The 20206-nt window shown below is 39.8% G+C and overlaps 1 protein-coding gene across 5 annotated transcripts in view; it reads right to left on the bottom strand.

Annotated features, from left to right (window-relative positions):
• GRIA4 (glutamate ionotropic receptor AMPA type subunit 4) overlaps positions 1-20206 on the bottom strand; it is a 300900-nt gene that overhangs the window by 170094 nt on the left and 110600 nt on the right. For all 5 annotated transcript variants that reach the window (XM_030560571.1, XM_030560562.1, XM_030560588.1 and 2 more), the window contains exon 3: positions 19375-19614. In XM_030560571.1, the coding sequence (XP_030416431.1) occupies positions 19375-19614 (240 nt within the window). The remainder of the gene's footprint in view (positions 1-19374; positions 19615-20206) is intronic.

The following is a 20206-nucleotide window of genomic DNA, read 5'->3' as shown; positions in this document are numbered from 1 at the left end:
CACTATAAACACAAGTAAGTTGAAAACAAAAATCTTCCATCGACCTAGCTACTGCCTCTCAGACAGATAGATTAACTGTATCAATAGAAAAAACTCTTTCCCCCACCCCCACCACAGACTGCATCTTCACTAGGAAAAAAGGGCTGCTCTTAATTTTAACCCAAGTTAAAATGCTAGTGAAGACAAAAGTTTGTAGTTTTCACATAAGTTAGTGGGTTGAGTTATAGACTATGCTCCCCATATTCTTTAACTTGACCTGCTGACTCAGGTGAAAACTACAAACTGCCTTGTCTTCAACAGGACTTTACCTTTTTTTTTTAACTAATGAAGACAAGGCCAGAGTAAGTGAGACCCTGAATTATGTTCTTACTTCTTTAAAGCTAATTATCTCTGTGACGCTGGTAAACCAGGTGCCAGCTCTTGCCTAGAGTGTAGGCATCAGCTAAGCACTGACAATTTCATAGCTGGAAACCAGAGCAGCTCACCTGTATTGTTCAAGGTAGGTGTCAGACTTGTAAAGATGTGTTTAGACTGTAAAATGCTTGCAAGTTGCTGCATACATTAATCTTACTTGTAATGTCTGTATCCCATGATATAAGGTAATAGGAAAGTTTTGCTTTACAATTATAAAAATGCCTGCTCTAAACTTGTTAACCTAGGCACAGAGACTGGTTTCTGTGATGGAGAACCACTATCGCCCTGGGTAAATTGTTCCAATAGTTAAAATGTTACTAGCTGCTCGCCACACTTGCTCTAAAAGGGAAACTGAAATTAAACATTATGGGGTGAGAGGGAGATCTGACTATAGCTGACAAACCTGACAGGACTCAGATTTTAAGACCAGAGGAGACCGCTGGGATCATCTAGTCTGAACTCCTGCATATCGCAAGCCTCAGAACCTCACCCATCCACTCCAGCAAGTGACCCGTGCTCCATGCTGTAGAGGAAGGTAAAAACCCCATAGGGTCTCTGCCAATCTCACCTGGGGAAAAATTCCTTCCTGATCCCAAATATGGTGATTGGTTAGACCCTGAGCATGTGGGCAAGACACAGCAGCCAGACACCTGGGAAAGAATACTCTGTAGTAATTCAGAGCCCTCCCCATCTAGTGCCCAATCACTAGTCAGAGATATTTGCTATTAGCAGTTGCAGATGGAACACATGCAATTGGAGGCAATCTATCATACTATCTGTTGGGCCAGTGCCAAATTATTATGAATTGCTGTGACTGATACGAATAAATGTGGTAAGCATGAGTTTGGTATGGCTTGGTATGCCTGAACTTGCTAGAGGATTCTCAGAGCAGGATTTTCTTAGCATTAGATAAATGATGTGGAAAACTACTGGAGGTCCTAAAATTGCACTTGAATGGTTAATAAGGGCTCGATGGACATGTATGTTTCAAATTGAACTTTGTAATATATCAGCAGAGAACCAGCTCACAGAATAAAGATGGTGTAAAAACATGCGATCAGTTCATTCCATTTGCTACAATCTCTTCTCAAATCATTCAGTTGTTAACCTAAGAGAACATGTATGTCTTTCCACTTTCCAGTTGAAAAATCAAGGGCTCAGTTTTCCGTGGTGTCCAGGCAGGAAGAGAGTGCACCCAGGAAGTCAGCTGTAGCTCTCTGATCCTATGCTACCTGGCCCCAGCAGAAGTTAGAGGAGCTGGGAGCCTGCTCTAACTTATACCATAGCTGTAAGGTTGCTGAGGGACTTTACGCTGGTGGCAGACAGGGATAGTGAAGCTCCAATCCCCTACGCTGGAGATGTAGCAGGGGCGTGGAGAAGCTAGGAACTTGCTCTGCGGCCTCTGCCAGCCTTACACCTGCACAATGGGAATTCTCCACTGGCTATGGATGTAATTCATTCACTTAGCAGCAGCTGAGCAGCACAACATGGACTGGAAGATCTGGCCTTCCAGTTGTTAAATGTTCAGAAGCAGTGAAGGCAAAATATATATAAAGTGTGCTGTTTGCTTTTACACACTTTTCAGCTGATAGCAGTATATTTATTCTTTCTCACGTCCCGGAGAGCAGAAAAATGACATAATAATGGAAGAACTGGACACAGGGGTATTTGGGTTATAAAAGAGATGGTTTATACCTGTTATTAACTTTCTGTACTTGGCAAAATGTTTAAAAACTGGCAAGGGAGACTTACGGGCAGAATGTCATTACAGCTGCAAAGGTGGACTGAAATCAGCAAATGGCTCTTGGAAGACTGGTGACTAGGGATAAGGAATTAGAAAAAAATGTGTTTCACATCTGAGTGACAAGACCAAAGCATAGGACTCAGACTGCTAATTGGTTAAAAAATGTATACAAGCAAGCTGGCACTTGGTAACTGAAGCAGGTCATATGTTGATGTTTGGCCTCTATAAACATAACAGATGTCTTTTTTCACAGGTCAGGCAAAGAGGAGAGACAACTGATTTAACAGCTAGGGATATGCAGAGAGAAAGAGAAAAAACCTGGAGACAGTCCCATACACCATGTGAATTTCACAAATATATGTGTAAGAAAGGGAAGGATAATTCTCTCCATGGTTCTTTTCACAGGTGTTTACGCATTTGGCATTGGCAGTAATATTTTGTATCGATGCAGCAGACGTGCAAACTAAAATTCTTTTACACTTACAGAAAAATAATTATCCTTTAAGTTGACTTACAGCTGCTCTAATCATCCATCAATGCTGCTCTCCACTTTTTCAGAACTTACACTGTTGAAGTGAGTTGTTTCATATGGAGCTTACTGAGGAAACAGCCTAGTTTCCAAGTTGACTTCGAGGAATGATTGAGGTGACACACTGGCTTCATTTAACAGTGTTGGTTACTAAGTAAGAAGATTTCCAGCAAGTGTAAATTACAAAAGATCAGCAAAGATGCTATATGGTGCTCAGCTATCATACTCCTCTGAGAGGAGGGATAGTTCTGTAGTTAGGGGATTGCCCTAGGTTGTGGGAGATCTTGGTTCATTTCCATGCTCTGCCACGGACTTCCTTAGAGATCTACTGGTGAAAAGTGTTGCCTAAGAAACAGGCATTATAATCAGCATGATATTGAAGCCTGAACACAAGATAGTTGATGAGTAAAATACAGGAGATTTTAACAGTGCAAAAGAGAGCTTCTGTTTTCTCTTCTAGGGAGAAATCTGGAATGGCAATGTCACTAAAGAATAGTGGTCAACATTTCCTAACTCTATTTGTGGTACAAAATTTTTCCTTTTAGAATAGGAATGTATTGAAGTGTCTCAGGCACCAGTGTATCCAACACTTAGCTAAGAGGATGCTATCTGTGTAATTATACCCTATAAAAAGCAGATAAATAAGGTTAAGTGTCTAAAGCCTTAAGTTAGACAAATCAGTTAAGGTGAACTCAAAGCTGAGATTAGGCCCACCTCTGAAAATGAGAACTCCTACTAATATATGTGCATTTATCAGTCATGGGAGGGTTTTGGTTTAAATATTACTCTATTTTTTAAAAAAGGGTGTTTGCTGTAATAAGGATAAATCACAGGATCTAGCCCATGGTGCAAGAAAGTTAAAATGAGGTTATAAAGCTATTTTTTTTACAGAAGCTCAGCCTGATCCTCACCTGGTACATAGTTCCATTGACGGAGCTACACTGATTCAAATCAGCTGAGGTCCTGTCTTTGTATAGTTAAACCATTCTTTGCAATTCTGACTGAATTCACTTCCATCAACGGACTTTTTTATTGCCCTAACACTCACATTTGCCAACAATACTTACATTAATACCTTTTAAAAATAATCATTGAATTATTGTACCTAGATTTTCAGACAGATACTTGGGGCTGCATTCTCATCTGGTGTAAACAGGCATGCGTCCTTTGAAATCAGAGTTATGTCAGTGGAGGATCTGATACATACTATTTCATATATTTGGAAACTGAACAGAGTACACCAATAATATTTTTCAGCAATCTTACAATCTAGTTAGGCATGCCAATTGCCAAATACGTAAGAAGAGTTGTGTAAATAAAGTACACTGGTTTCTGGTGTTGTTGATGCGCAGATGTACTGTTTTTTGTTGATTCATTTCTAGGATAAGCCATTTTTTAAAAAAAACTTCTCTACTTGCATTCTACTTCCTGTAAAAGGAATTCAGAATTATCCAAGTGAAAGGAAAAAGCTATGCCTGTGTCTGATTGGATTACACCCAGTTTAACAGCTGTGCAGTGGTCATACTGGAAGTGTGTATCTTGTGGGAGGGGAGATTCTGTAATTCAGCATTTTAACTAACTGTGAATTCAATCTTTTGTACCTCTCAGAGCAGACTAAATGCTGCACTTCTATTCATTGCCTATTACTTCTCTTGTATGGTGTTTGACGGTGCATTTGTGAAAACAACCTATAGCACTGTATCAGTTTTTCTTTTGACTGATAGATTTTATCATGCATACAGGAAGCAACTGCACTTTTTAACAGAAATCAAGGAAAAAACAAGATATAAATTTTATCTTTCTATATCACCTTAAACAAAAGAATTCAGTAAAGCATTTGTTTCTCTCACAGACATATTTCTAATTTCACTCATAATCTAAACTGTTATTATATTAGAACAAATATTGATTTTTTTTGTCACGCTGGATACAGAACAAATCACACCTTTCACTGAACACACTTTTGGGAAACTACAGGCTTAGAAACATTTTAATCATAGAATCATAGAATATCAGGGTTGGCAGGGACTCGGGAGGTCATCTAGCCTAACCCGCTGATCAAAGCAAGACCAATCCCCAACTAAATCATCCCAGCCAGGGCTTCATCCCATTCCAGTGCTTCACCAGCCTCCTAGTAAAAATTGTTTTTCCTAATATCCAACCTAAACCTCCCCATCTGCAACTTGAGACCATTACTCCTTGCTCTGTCATCTGCTACCACTGAGATCCATCCTCTTTGGAACCCCCTTTCATGTAGTTGAAGGCTGCTATCAAATCCCCCCTCATTCTTCTCTTCTGTAGGCTAAATAATCTCAGTTCCCCCAACCTCTCCTCATAAATCATGTGCTCCAGCCCTTTAATCATTTTTGTTGCCCTCCGCTGGAGTCTTCAAATTTTTCCACATCCTTCTTGCAGTGTGGGGCCCAAAACTGGACACAGTACTCCAGATGAGGTCTCACCAATGCCGAATAGAGGGGAATGATCACATCCCTCGATCTGTACATTCCACATTTCTGAAAGTTCTTACAAGCTAGAAACCTTAATCTGTGACAGCTGTGAAGGGTAGGAATAAAAATAGAAGCAAACAGGATGCTCCAGGGTTCTCAAATACTATGCTGAAAAATAAAATAGGCTTACTGGAACTTGCTGGAGGAAAAGGAAAGTGTGGAACAAGGAGTGAATGATAGGCCATTAAATGCAATACAACCTTTGGATTTGGAAAGCGATGGAAAGCTTATGAAACAAAGAGACAGAAAAAGGCTTTTCTAGGTAACAGGAGATGCTAAGAAAGAAACTCTTGCATCCTCAGTGGCAATAGTATAGTGGGCAGAAAAAGCCAATGCTAAATGATCAGAGAGGGGGTTACACAGAGCTCAGGCCCATTGGAAGATTTAAAAATAGGGAGATCCACAAGGAATGGGGTCCTGAGATGAATGGTGAGACCAGGGAGTTAAATGAGGACTGTGTGTGTGTGGAAAAAGTGGGCAGCAGCAGTCTGCACTTACTGGAGTCCAGACAGCTGGGATTTGGGAGGGTCTAACTGAGTTACAATGGTCAATGGAGGAGAAGGTGAATATTTCAGGAAAGAGGGAGTTGTTACAGCGGTGTACATGGTCAGGGATGCAGAGGTGGTCATGAGAACTGTGATAGACCCAGGCCAGTTGGGAATAGCAGAGTAGTTGAAGGGAGAGCTACTGGCCACTGGATAAGCAGTTTTCTGTTCCCTGAGTGACCAGAGCACAAGCTGCTCCAGACTAATGAGAACACCTGACTCCAATTAACCTGCTAAGAGTCAGGTGAGGCTGTTAAGCACCTGACTCTAATTAAGGTCCCTCTGATGCTATAAAAGGGCTCACTCCAGCCAGGCCAGAGGGAGCCAGGGGAGAGGAAGTGTGTGCGAGGAACTGGGAGCAAGAGGTGTGCAAGAAGCTGAGAGTGAGTAGGCATACGGCTGGAGGACTGAGAAGTCCAAGCGTTATCAGACATCAGGAGGAAGGTTCGGTGGTGAGGACAAACAAAGTGTTGGGAGGAGGCTATGGGGAAGTAGCCCAGGGAGTTGTAGCTGTTGTGCAACTGTTCCAGGAGGCACTCTAGACAGCTGCAAATCCAGAGGGCCCTGGGCTGGAAGCCAGAGTAGAGGGCAGGCCCGGGTTCCCCCCAAACCTCCCAACTCCTGATCAAACACAGGAGGAATTGACCTGGACTGTGGCTTCTACCAGAGAGGAATGTATCTGGGCTGTTTGCTGACCCACAGGGTGAATCTGTGAGGTGAGCAAATCTGCCAATAAGAGCAGGACCCACCAAAGTAGAGGAGGAACTTTGTCACAGAATCTAAAAGCATAGGATATCTAGAGGAGGCAAGAGAGTTCATGTTCAAGGTTCAGTGTGGACAAATGATAGTTCTGAGTCGAGGAGAGAAATTGATATGGAGATGTGTTTGAGGATATTTCATATATTAATTGATTTTATGGCTAGAAAGGACCATTATGATAAGCTCTTCTGAATGTCTGCATAACTCAGGCTATGGATTTCATCGTGACTCTTGCTTCAAGTCCAGTCACTTGTGGTTGAACTAGGGGATATCTTTTCGCATTTTCATCTTTGACATATTTGGATGAAGAAATCTGAGATGAAACCACAAGTTTCTTGGTCAAGATAGGCACAGAGGATGGATGAGAAGAAGTCACTAATGGTAGTAGAAGACAGATATAAAAACATATATACTATTTATCAATTTAATTTTTCAGAGAAATACTTCACAGAAAAGATTTCCTCCTCTTAAGGAAAATAATTAGTTGGTACCTCATCCAATAGAAAATATATTTGGTATTCCAAGCAACACCTGCCGCCATCACCACCATTGGATGTATTTCTTTTAATTTCATTTCTTTGTCTAAGAGAGCTTGGATTTAACCTGAGCATGAGCTGAAGTGGGCAGCATGAATTGACTTATTCTGCAGGTTGAAATACAAATTCTCAGGTCAGATCCTCAAACTGGTATAAATCAACATTTCTCCACTGAATCAATAGAACTGATTTGGTTTATGCCGGTGGAGGCTCTTACTCCTTATATTGGCATAATCTTGTACAATTCCTACAGGGAACTATTGCAGTATTACACTGGTAACAGGTATTGCACAGAGCTTTTTCATTAATGGAGCATCAATGCAGTGAAGATTACACAAAGTGTTCTACTGGAGCATATAGTCTGGCATATAATTACTATGAAAATACTCTGGATAGGAATTAACTTGATTTGCTCAACATTTCTTACCCTTTCTCCACTCCCATGAAATGGAGTCTCAGCTCTTGGAATGAAGCTATAGTGACTGATGTTTAGCTCTGGAAGGCCTTGGTTCAACCCCTGGTATGCAGGCCATAGTAAGAGGCCATTTTGTTGGAGTCCATTTTGATCTGAACTGCTGTGGGCCTTAGCAGCTCAGGATGAACTACCTCTGTCCAGAGTCACTATGTAAACTACGGGTCAGTGTGTGTTATGTGGCCTTCTTTGTACCCAAACCATGAGTGATATGAGTCCATTAGAGCTTGAGAGCCTGACTCTTTAGCTCAAACTGTAGAGATTCTCATATTTAGCTTTGATATTGCCCAAGATGGCAGCTGTCACATAAATACTTTGATAAATGGAATGAAAGACTGACTAGGAACTTTGTAACTTATGTAACTCTGTATGTTTCTCTGAAATGCTACACTGCAGCCTTCCAACAGCAATATTTTTTTTTTCTGGTAAATCACAATAGCCCGTGATATATCTGCCAGAATAACAGGTCACCAGGGAGATTATTTTTCCCTTTCTCTGATTGTTAAAAAACACAGTTGTCACAAAAATCAGTGCTTCCAGCCCCGTCTACAATATCACTATGTCTTGCACTTCAAGGGAATAGATAATAGAAAAGTAACTGTTCTCCCACGTTCTCACATTTTTAAAGGTAAGGTGGGAAAAAGAACACAGGACTTGAAGTCACAGAGAGACAAAGTCTGCTACATTTGCTATGCAAAAGTCACGGCAATGCGAGAAAGCTGGAAAAAGAGAGTAGCTCTCGTGTATACATTAGCACAAACCAACACACCCTTTTGATGCTATTATGCCACTTTAAAGAATAGGAAGCAAATTAGTGCACAGATATATCATTCACAGGTGGAGGGAAGCTCCAGACAAGGAAGGGTGTCTGCAGTTCAGAAAAGGGGACTTTATGTGACATCCAGATTTTAGCAGGCAAGTGCTGATTTTATGTTATGTGCCTCTATGGTAATGTGTAGGTGTTACCACTATTACCCACAGTTGCTAACATTGGCTGCCATTTTGAGTATGGTATTTTTGTTGGTAAGGTTGGCAATTAGCCCAAATTGTTAGAGATTAGTTACCAGGGGACATGTGAACTTTGAATTACAAGTAACTACCTGTCCAGGATACATAACATTCTGCCCCAGCAATTACTCTGAGCTGCAGATTTAGTTTATAAAATAACCCTTCAGAAAAGATTAAATCACTCACAAAGTTAGCAATTGTGAATGAGTACTTATATTAGCAAACAACAAGCTTTTGTTTTAAACACAAATATAACAATTTACAATAACTTCTTCCAGCTGTAGGTCTGATTTCTTAGGAGCATCCCTTAAAATGAAAGAATATTTTGCTTTTCACAGATTATTACATTTAATAAACAAAGATTACCTTAGTCATGATTTTTAAGCAATCTGAGATCAGTATATTGCCCCTCTGCCACTTGATTTCATTAACCTAAATCACATGATTTCATACACAAGCAGTTACATTTACTAGCTGTTAAGAACTCTTACAGGGTTAGAGAAATGGACTCTAGTTGTTTAGTGCCTGGTTCAGAGATGTCTTCCAACAGATATGCAGGAGTGGGGAGTGTACCAAGAACCTCTCTGCCCCCTACCCACACTGTGCCTCCTATACACATTTCGTGAATATATCATGCTGCTATTAATTATTCTCCTACCAAAGTCTCCTCCATACATAACTGCCTAGCTCATCCAGCTCCTATCGTCCCTCTGGACCACAAACTCCAAAATGCCTTGCTTCTCAGCTATACAGGCGACAAGGCCAGAGCTGGACCTTGAATCTCTCTTAAAGGGCCAGCTCACCCAGCAACTACTCCCCAATAGATGTAGCTATACACTATAGCTAACACTACACAAAAGTTGCCTTCACATTACCTCTATTTGGTGCCATACTGCCACTCAGCACACTTAGATCTAGGAACTCACAATTAATGCTGTGCTTGCCATTCAAAATGCAAGTGGCTTGGAAGAAAATGTAGGTTCTTTGCCACAAAGGGACTTCCTGCAGTGTCCAGGTGTGAATTAATATTAAAGGCCACAAAGGTAGCACTACAAAAGAGGGATTTTCAGTTTTTATTTATAACCAAAAGACCCCTTGTTAACTCTCCTTTCAAAAATAATAGAGCCTTCAAACATTCATTGTAGTTGTGGAACAGAAGCAGCTGTTGGTGCCATTAAATGTAATTACTAATGCAGAGGCAAAAGTAGCATCTGTAGTACTGTGGTCACCGCTCAGTCACTTTAAATGTATCTAAGCATGGAAATCTTTTTTAAAGTGGAACAGAGCAAACAAAAAAAATATTTGCATAGATACAAATGAAAATATGAATCAACCACAATTACTGAGAGACATGACTTAAATATACCTCTGTTCCTCTGTTTGAGCAAATTGAGATGATCCACATGAATTCCTGCTGCAATTCCAAACAAGTCATTGGAATTACACCAGGGGTGAATTTGGCTAACACAGTGTGCACAAGATACATCAAGATGAAGTACATAAAACAGAAAGTTTTGAGTTTAAATGCTCATGCTTTTCTAGGCACTCTTGTCGATTTAAAAAATTGCCTGCATTGTACCTTATAATAACTTTGAACATTTATCCATAAACAGATAATGCTTCCCAAGAGACAAGTGAATTTTTCTAAAGAAAAATGCATTTAGAAACATATAGTCACAAGTATTTGTTTTACATTCAGCATTAACTTGGCACTATGTCTAGTTCTTGGCAGTGTCTACTATGCTCGCCTTTGTCTTCTACCACTCTGTGCTCCAGTATTGAAGCCAACACCTGTGGCCATATAAAAGATTATGTACAGCAGCTGCAGGACTCAGATGTCCACAAGGAAATAAATTTCTAAAGCAGACACATTTGGATGTGTGGCTGGCTTCCTTGTTTGACTCTTTTCAAATCCTCTTTGGACGTCTGTAGGGCTGGGTGTTGTATCTATCAACTGTCTGACCTAAGCTTAGTGATAGCCTAGAATAGCCTCAAACACAGAAGAGAAGCTCATACTTACACTAGTCTAACTCTAGAGTCACTTCATTGAAGCCAACTGTGTTCTTTCAGATTTACACTGGTATACACAATGGAATTAGTTCAGATGAACTCCAGTGTAAAAAAGAGCAGAATCTGGGCCAAAGATTATTAAACAAGCTGCAGCTGGTACCCAGTCAATAAATCACAGCACCAATTCTCCTGTAGTATTTCCTGCTTTGTAGAGAATTTATTTTGTACTCTGAAAACACGTAGCTTTCTCACATTGATCTAGATATCCCAGATCCTTATTTAGGACCAAAGGATTGTAAAATACCTCTCTCACCGCATATAGGATTTAGCATACAGGATGCAGAAATAACATTAGACATACTGGGTCAGGGATATAAGAAAGCAACAGACAGTTCTTCTGTTTTTCAAGTAAATGACTTTCTTACTGTATTTTAGCTACTTTTTTGAACTACAGTAAACAGTTACAATTGACAAATTTCTATTTTTAAATAGATGTGGATATGGAGGTAGCAACTCACTTATACATACATGCCAGATTCAATAAAACTAAATGTTTTGAAGTTATTAGAATTAACAATTTGAAATAGAAATGCTCTTTATCTAAACTAGAGTAATGGAAAATATCAGCATCTCACTAGTTACATGGGTGCAGTCCCCTTGAAGTCAGTGTAATTGAGAGCAGAATTTGGCTAACAGTCTCTGATTAATCTGACATGTTGTCCCTGGCAGATCCTTAATGCAAACAAAGTGTCCTTGATGAAATTGGATCCATAAATTCTGAAGTGTGCTTTTTAGATTTTAGCTTCTAATCCCTCAGGAAAACTTAGCGAGGTTTAAGGATCTGCCAGGGACAATGTATCAGATTCAAATCCTACCATCAGATCTACCAAATAGATCTTAGATCCATGACTTACAAGTATTTCAGAATCTGAAAGAAATACACAAGCAAAACAATTTGCTGTCATTTATTTCAGACATGGGGATTGAGTAGAAGGGGAGGGTATTCTGTTCAATATGTCTGAAAGGATATTATTGAACACAAGTTATTTATGCAACCGGTATGGGTGTATTTCTGGACATTGTGGTACATGATGTGTGTGGCTGTGGACTGAAAGACCACGGGTGATACATTTGTTTGTCCATCTGTAACGTGCCACTCCTTTTGAACTTACACGCTCTCCCTCAATTTTGCCTCTTCAGGTTGTCTTTCAAAGCTTTTTCTACTCCCCAAGGTGTTTCTCACTTCTTCACAGCTCTGTCTTCCCTCTCCCTCCCCTTGGAAGATGTGCTCCTCCTATTAACATTAATTCCTAAGGAGGCAATCTTAGCCTAATATCTATATAAACACTCAAACGAATCTAAATGACAGCTGTGGGTTACCTCAAAGTCACAGTTCAGACCATAGTGGAGTGAAGAGGGGCTACAGTACAACTATACTCCATCTCCCATGTGGAATTTTGGCTGACAGGCTGACTAACGTTCTGCATTGACAATTCCACTTCTCAGAGAGAAAATAAAGTGCATTCGGTGCCCTGTCAAATCTTCCTGCTGGCGGAGTAGAGAAGTGGGGTTATGGTCACATGTCCTGAACTACTTCTGTGCTGCCCAATTACTCTGTGGTTTGTCCCTATGCAATGCACAATTGTAGGTGGGAGAGAAGATACTTGTGCAGTCTCTTCCTCCCTTCCCTCTCCCCAGATTTATGTAACTGTGCAGGCCTCAGTGTTCATGAAAGCTTCCTCACATCGGGCCTTAGTATGGGGTTGGGGGAGTGCCAGACAAAATTAACTGCTGCATAAGCAGAAATATCACTGCTGAAGTCAATGGAACAGCAACCCATTAGCCACTAGGGAGTATAGCTTTCAATCCGTATGATGTGAGAAATTCATTTAGTTTTCATATTCATTCATTCATTGGTTTCCCTGTTGAGATTACTATGACACATGTCAACAGAAGAGGATTTCAATTGACTGAACCAGGAACAGGACTGAAACCTCTAACTTATTTCAAATATGCCCAAAAGAGCCAGATGATGGTAATGCTGAGTCTCTGATGATTTGGGATGGATTGGGACTGGCTCACTACATATCAAGCCTCATCCTAAGCAAAGAAGACACTTAATGAAGAAGGAAAGACAATAACAGAAAACACAAAGTGTTAAATGCTTTTTTTGTTTCATTTTTCACCAAAAAGGTTAGCAGTGATCAGACAACTAACATCAGTTTAAATGGGGTAGAATGTGAAGCTAAAATAGGGAAAGAACATGTCAAGAATTACTTAGACAAGTTAGATGTCTTCAAGTCAGCAGGACCTGACAAAATACATCTTAGAATACTTAAGGAACTGGCTGAAGGGATCCCTGAGACATTAGCAATTGTCTTTGAGAACTCCTGAAGGACAGGAGAGATCTCAGAGAAACAGAACAAATATAGTATCTACTTATAAATAGGGGAATAAGGACAACCCAGGGAATTATAGACCAGTCAGCTTAACTTTGGTACCCAGAAAGATAGCGGTATAAGTAATCAAACAATCAATTTGCACGCACATAGAAGATAATGTGAGAAGTAACAGTCAACATGGATTTGTCGAGAATAAATCATGTTAAAACTAATATCTTTCTTTGACATGGTAACATGTCTTGGGGATGGGGGGAAGCAGTAGTATCTCAACTTTAGTAAGGTTTTTGATACTGTCTCACATGACCTTTTCATTAGCAAACAAGGAAAATATAGCCTAGATGAACCTACTATAAGGTGGGTGCACAACTGGTTGGAAAACTATACTCAAAGAGTAGTTAGCAGTTCATAGTCAAGCTGACAAGGTGTATCAAGTGGGATCCCACAGGATCCATCCTGGGTTCAGTTCTATTTAATATAATCCTAAATGATTTGGATGAAGGCATAGAGAGCACATGCATAACGTTTGTGGATGATAGCAAGCTGAGAGGGGTTGCTCATCTTTTAGAGGACAGGATTAGAATTCAGAATTACCTTGAATAACTTGAGACATTGTCTGAAATAAATAGGGTGAAATTCAATAAGGACAAATGCAAAGTACTGCAATTAGAAAGGACTAATCAGTTGCACAAATACAAAATGGGAAATGATTGCCTAGGAAGGAGTACTGAAGCAAAGGATCTCGGCGTTATCACAGATCATAGACTGTAATACAATACAACAATGTAATACTGTTGCAGAAAAACCCAACATTATTCTGGGATGTATTAGCAGGAGTCAACATGTCAGCAAGACATGAGAAGTATTTCTTTCACTCTACTCAGCATGAATAAGCCTCAACTGGAGAACTGTGTCCAGTTCTGGGCATCACACTTTGGGAGATAAACTGGAAAAATACAGAGGAGAGCAACAAAAATGATTAAAAGTCTAGAAAGTATGACCAACACGGAAAGATTGAAAATATTGGATTTGTTTTCCATAGAGAAAGGAAGACTGAGTGAGGATTTGATAACAGGTTTCATTTATGTAAAAGGTTGTTAAAAACAGGGTGATCAATTGTTCTCCTTGTCCACCGAGGACAGGACAAGAAGTAATGGGTTTAAATTGCAGCAAAGGAGATTTAGGTTAGACAATGTGAAAAAAACTTGCCAAACTGTAAGAGTTGTTAAGCCCTGGAATAAATTGTGTAGGTAGGATATGGAATATCCTTCACTGGAGGTTTTTAAGAACAGGTTAGATAAACATCTGTCGGGGATGGTCTAGATAATATTTAGTCCTGCCTCAGTGCAGGGGACTGGACTAGATGACCTGTTGAGGTGCCTTCCAATCTAAATTTCTATGATTCTATGTACATTCACAAGTAATCAATTTATCTGAACAGGAGGCTTTATTAAAATTCAAGATGTTTTCAGATAGCTAATAATAAACAGAGCTGAAAATGTCAAAAATGTCTTCAACTGTGTTCCACCTCCACCTAACATGAGAAAGTCAAAAGAAAAGGGCAGGAAAGGTGGAATTTACTTTATTTACTTTTTACACATTTTCAACAATTCTCTTATACTTATTTTGGCCTGAAATATTCACGTTATACTGACCAGAAGAAAATAAGTAGTGGAAAATAGCTGTGAGGCCACAGCCCTGAAGCATGTCAGGGTCATTGAGATTAAGGCCAGAAAGGCCCATTAGATCATCTAATCTGCCTGCTTGTATATAACAGGGCACCAACATCCACACACTAAACCCAGCAATGGAAATGAGACCAAAATAAAGGAGACATACAAGAGACCTGACTATTATGTGCCACAGGCAGATAACAGGAGGGACCGAGGTACCCTGTGCTTCAGGCTTCTTCAGTGGCAGGGAAATATTTAAATGACATATACACACATAATCCTGGCAAGAGACCTATGTGCTTAATTTCAAGCATGTGAATACTCCCATAAAGTCATCTGTACTACTCACTATGCTAAACCTATGCTAAAGTGCTTAGCTAAATCACAGCAAGAGTATATAGCACTTGCAGGTGAACCTATAGAAATAGCGACCATCTACCCTCTGGTATGTTTGGCAGTTCCCACTTCTTTCAGTGAAGTTGAACGTGCACATCTGAGAGATGAATTCAGCCCTTAGTTCTTGAAAAGCCATCATCTGGAATACTGTGTGTGCCATAATTGCCACCCCATCTCAAAAAGGACAGGCAGAATTCTGGGCATGGAGAGGGGGAGTGTGTCAGACAAGGCTGATGAGAATGACTAGGGACAAGGAACAGCTACCATAAAGAGAGAGACTGAAAAGACTGGGATTGTTTACCCTAGAAAAGAGAGGAATTAGAGGTGATGTGGTAAAAATATATGAAATAACGAATACAATATACTCTCGATTTTCCCAATCCCTTTGATCTGAATCTCCACATTATCTGAATCCACCCCTTCTCCCCAATGCTGGAGCCAAGAGATTCAGATAATGCAGAGGTTGAGACAACAGAACAGAGAGCCATGGCTCCTGCAACAGCACAGGGAGGCCTCTGCAGCCCTGTTGTCATGTGAGAGAGTGAGTGGGGGCATGATGGCAGAGCTGCTGCAGGGCTGGTGACACCCAGTCACCACTGATGCCAGGTGCAGGGTAGACTCTCTGCAGGCTCTGCTGTGGCCTGCCAGAACTGCAGCCTCTTCTCCCGCCCCCTCACCATGTCTTGTCCCTGCAATATTTGAGAGGGCAGGAGTTGCAGCACAGGGAGCCCTGGGCAGCCCTGCTGTCGTGGACATGAGCGAATAGGGGCCATGAGAGTAGAGTTGCAGAGGGCTCCCTAAACTGCCATTCCTGCCTTCTCGATTATCCAAACTCCTGACTAGCTGATGAATATCCATGGCCTGCATGCTAACTGGATAACTGGGAATATGCTGTATATAGAGAATATAGTTAGGAAACTTTCCTTATCCCTGTCTCATAACATAAGAAGAAGGGGACATTCGATAACATTGAAAGGTGGCAAATTCAAAACTGATTAAAGAAAATCTTTCTTATTACATGTAATTAAACTGTGGAACTCATTGCCACAGGGTGGCATTGAGGTCAAGAATTCAGAAACAGTCAAAGAGGGACTGGATGTTCATAGAGATAACACAAATACCTAGAGTTTTAAAAATTAATGCTGACAAGAAGCATATCGGAAGGAAGATAAAAACTCAAATTTCAGGAGTTAACGCAACTGCTAATTATCAGCCATTAGGATGAGACCTACATGGGGGGCAGATGCCTCCTGTGGGGTTTCTTCTATCTTCCTCTGAAGCATCTAGTCCTGGCCTTTGTCAGAGACAGATTTCTAGACTAAATGGACCATGGGAATGGACCATTCTGGAAATTGCCATGTACCTATTATTTCCTTATATATCAATACCTCCAGCTTCCTAATAATTTTTCTCATTCTTCTCTGAATTTCATCAAGAAAGCAGAATTTTTTGCTAGTAAAATAATAATTATAATAAAAATGATCTGGGTAACAGTATTCTAGGTATGGGCTCACTTGTGTTATATTCAGAAGAGTTCTGCTAGTAAATATTCAGTCCAGAGGCACTATGCCTTTTTTGGCTGAAGTGATGCATTACAAGTTCACTAGATCTTTTAAAGCATTTCTATTCTCTATGTACTCTATGCTCCTACCAATGAGTAATGGTTTCAGATTATTTTTTTCCAGATATATCAATGCACATGTTTCCAAGTTGTTATTGACATATCAGTATTTCTATTCTCTCTAGATGTCTTAACGCTATTTATATCTGGCTTAACTATTGGTTGCAACATCTCCCCATTTGCTGTAGTGTCCTGATTTTCATTAAGATGATGTCTCCAAACTCATTCAGATTTTCACTAAAGATGCTAAATAAGGCCAGAGCTAGGAAACTCCTTATAGTCCCTGATCAGCCAACTCACCCTAACTCAACAGATTGCATCAGGGCACAATCTTGTCTTTATTGTCCTTCAGCTCCATTTGACAGTGTTTTTCTCCAAGCTAATGTGAATGAATTTTCTTAAATAAAATGTTGAGAGACAATATATGGGATGATTTACTAACACTTGTATGTATTATTAACCAGAAGCTGTTGCTCCATAGTTAAAGTGAAGTCACTTTCCCATGATTAGACTGATTTTCAAACACCCAGTCCCAGGACAAAGGAGGAAAGGCGATGCTGGGCTATGGATGGGGATGAACAAAGTCTCTTTTCCATGCTGTATACATTTTGCACCACTATAATAAAAACAATGTCTGCAAATAAAAATTTAGGGGATCCAGCCTGATTCCCACTGCCATACAGCCCTTCAGAGCTCTAGTTTCTTCCAAATTACACCACCCATCTACATTTTATTCTCTATGCTTAAAGAGATGGAGCTGAATTATGCTCTCTGTTACACCATTATAAGCCTCATAACTCCATTTATTTTAGTGGTGTTTCTCCAGATTTACACCCTTTAAACTGAGAGCAGGATTCATCTCTGTCTCTTTAGATTTACTTGTTCTTTGTCATATCTTGGCTATGTATCATTATCTCACTGAAATCTTCTGTTATGAAATGATGGTGAAAATAATTTGGTAACAATATAGTTTTGTGAATTTTCTTATGGAAAATATGCCATCTTTAAGAGTCATCTTCTCTTCAGCTGACCAAAACATCTACAGATGAAAAGATTCATTTTCTTTTTTTCCTACATTAAACAGCAGCAACAACAAAAAACAAATCTGCTGTTCTGATGTTTCAAGCTTCTCCAGAGCCATATCCCCACCCTGCCAGCAGACAAATATGTCATCTCTATATCAAAGATATACTGGTGATTTCAAAGTTGCTGAGCTCACTGCCTTAAGAATAATTTGCTAAGCATATTGTTATAAATGATGTTCTCAAACTGACCTTGGTGTGACATTGCGTGCTTGAGAATGGTGTCTATCTAATTAAGTATGTGAAGTAAAGATGAAGCGGGTGAATGCAGGTTGTGGACTTTTGCCTCAGTAATGTCGTTGGTTTATTGAATGGAACATTGTTGCACTTCTCTGCTATTGTTTTTTGGTCTGTTCCTGGATCACAGAACAGATTTTAACAACTGACTGTTAGCTAAGGCTGTAGAGCAGAGTCATTTTATATCTTTCTCTAAGTGGTCTCAGTGCCACTAGATGGGACAGAACACCACACCCAGGAGGTGTGTGGGTTACACTAGATCTATTCAGACCAAATAATAAATGATGGAAAAGCTTTAACCCGCTTCTTGGTGTGTATTATTAATTTTGGCCCAACTACAGGTTTCAGGCAATACAGAATTAAGCTCAGAATTCACTAAAACATAGGGATTGTCTACTTAGGTAAACTGACAAGTATTGCGGTAGTGGAATAATTATTTCTCTGTAGCTATGCTGGTCAATTTTCCCATATAGACAAGCTCATAACACAAAGAGAAAAGTCCAGTCTCTCACATGGACGCCTACTCACTATGGGCCAAATCCTGGCCCCACTCACAAAGGGGTGGGGGGAAGGTTTCTACCAACAGGATGAATGCCAGGATTGTGGACGATGAAATCTTGCTTTCCAAAGCTGGCAGTAAGGCTTGAGGTACCAGTGTACAGTAGGCATACTTACAATTATCTGTCATTCTGGAAGATTCTAACATGCCCTGTGATATTCTCTATCTGTGTATAAATAGGTACTTCTGCTACAAATGGTACCATCTTTCACAGCAATGTACAATTATAAGGAGATGCTACATTGTGGATGGGCTGTGATGGATTTTGTAAGGTACATGAGAAAGAAGAGGACATGGTATGCTGCTCTGCACTCTCCCAGGCGTGTGCCCCCCCAGTGTAGGGGCCCCCGTTACATCAACATACCTCCTCGGTCCCAGCACAGAGGGATACAGTCACCCTGGATGAACCCTCCCCACTACCTGGTTCTCCCCTATGGTGATATACAATGGGCCAGACACTGATCTCAAGTTCTACCAATGTGAATCCAGAGGAACTCCAATGACTTAAATGGGATGATTCTAGATTTACGTTGTGGTTACTGAGGTCAAAGCTTGTTGCCAGGTGAGTAGAGTTGGAGACATAAAAGAAGCTTTAATTTTGAATTCGTTTTATCAGTCTGTGTATGCGGGACATTAATATCACTTAAAACATTTTTGCCTTTTAAATTTAGAGCTACAGCTCAGTACAGTGTATTACATAATATACACATTTAGTGCTCAACATTTACAGATGGAGGAATTCTTCCTTCAGTTGCAGAGCCACTCAAATTATTTCAGTCCAATGAACTTTATTTTATTTTCAAAATGCTTAACACAATATAAAGATGCACAGGTGTCACAACAGTCAAACAAACCAAAGTGAAAAGAAAGGTTTGCTACTTACCCCTGTCTGTGTCATAAAGGAAGACAAAACGGTTCCATTCATAATGATCCAGCAAACTTAGAAGAGCTCCCCGTAAAGACGGTCGCAGCTGCAGCACAAACTGGCTCTCACCCTCTGTGGGGAAACTTGGCGTGATGAGGGAGATGTGCAAGGCGCTGCAGAATGAGGTCAAGGTATGTACTGATCTCTTATCATACAATCCAAAAATGGCAAAAACTCCTCTAGAGTACTGGGAGCAAACTGCAACAGAACAAAACACACTTCAACTAGTAACAAAACCTTTAAACAAACATATTTTATACATATAATTTTCCAGCATATATATATGAAAATTCTTATTTATTTGGTCTTCTCTATTTAAATCTAAGTAAGAAACTTCAATTTTTATATGGATTTGTTTTTTAAACAAAACAGCACCAAACCTTTTGGACGCACTTGACTATAAATGATAATTTATCTCTGGCTTTTTGTTCTAATTAAAACAGCTTGTATGAATTAAATAAGAAATTAACATTTTGCATTCAAAGGAAAAGTCAATCTGCGGTATCTTAAGTTGCGAATGATATGCTTGTTATTATGAACTACATGCCATTCTACCTGTATTTTTCACTGATTTATTTCAATTCTTTAGGCAACTCTGAGCACTTATTTTATTTTACATGGAAAAGGAGGTTGTGCTTTGTGGCAGTCTTTTTTTTCCCCCTTCATCATAACAATTTCACTGTAAGCAGAAGTTCATTATAACCAAAAATAAAAACTTGAACATTGTGAATTGAAACAATTTAAGACTTTTATTTTCCTTCTCCATAAATTGAGCCGTTCTCTACAGTAG

This window comes from Gopherus evgoodei, chromosome 1, assembly GCF_007399415.2.
Source record: "Gopherus evgoodei ecotype Sinaloan lineage chromosome 1, rGopEvg1_v1.p, whole genome shotgun sequence".
NCBI lineage: Eukaryota > Metazoa > Chordata > Testudines > Testudinidae > Gopherus > Gopherus evgoodei.
Note: the sequence above shows the minus strand (reverse complement) of the source record. Positions and strands in the feature narration are given on the sequence as shown.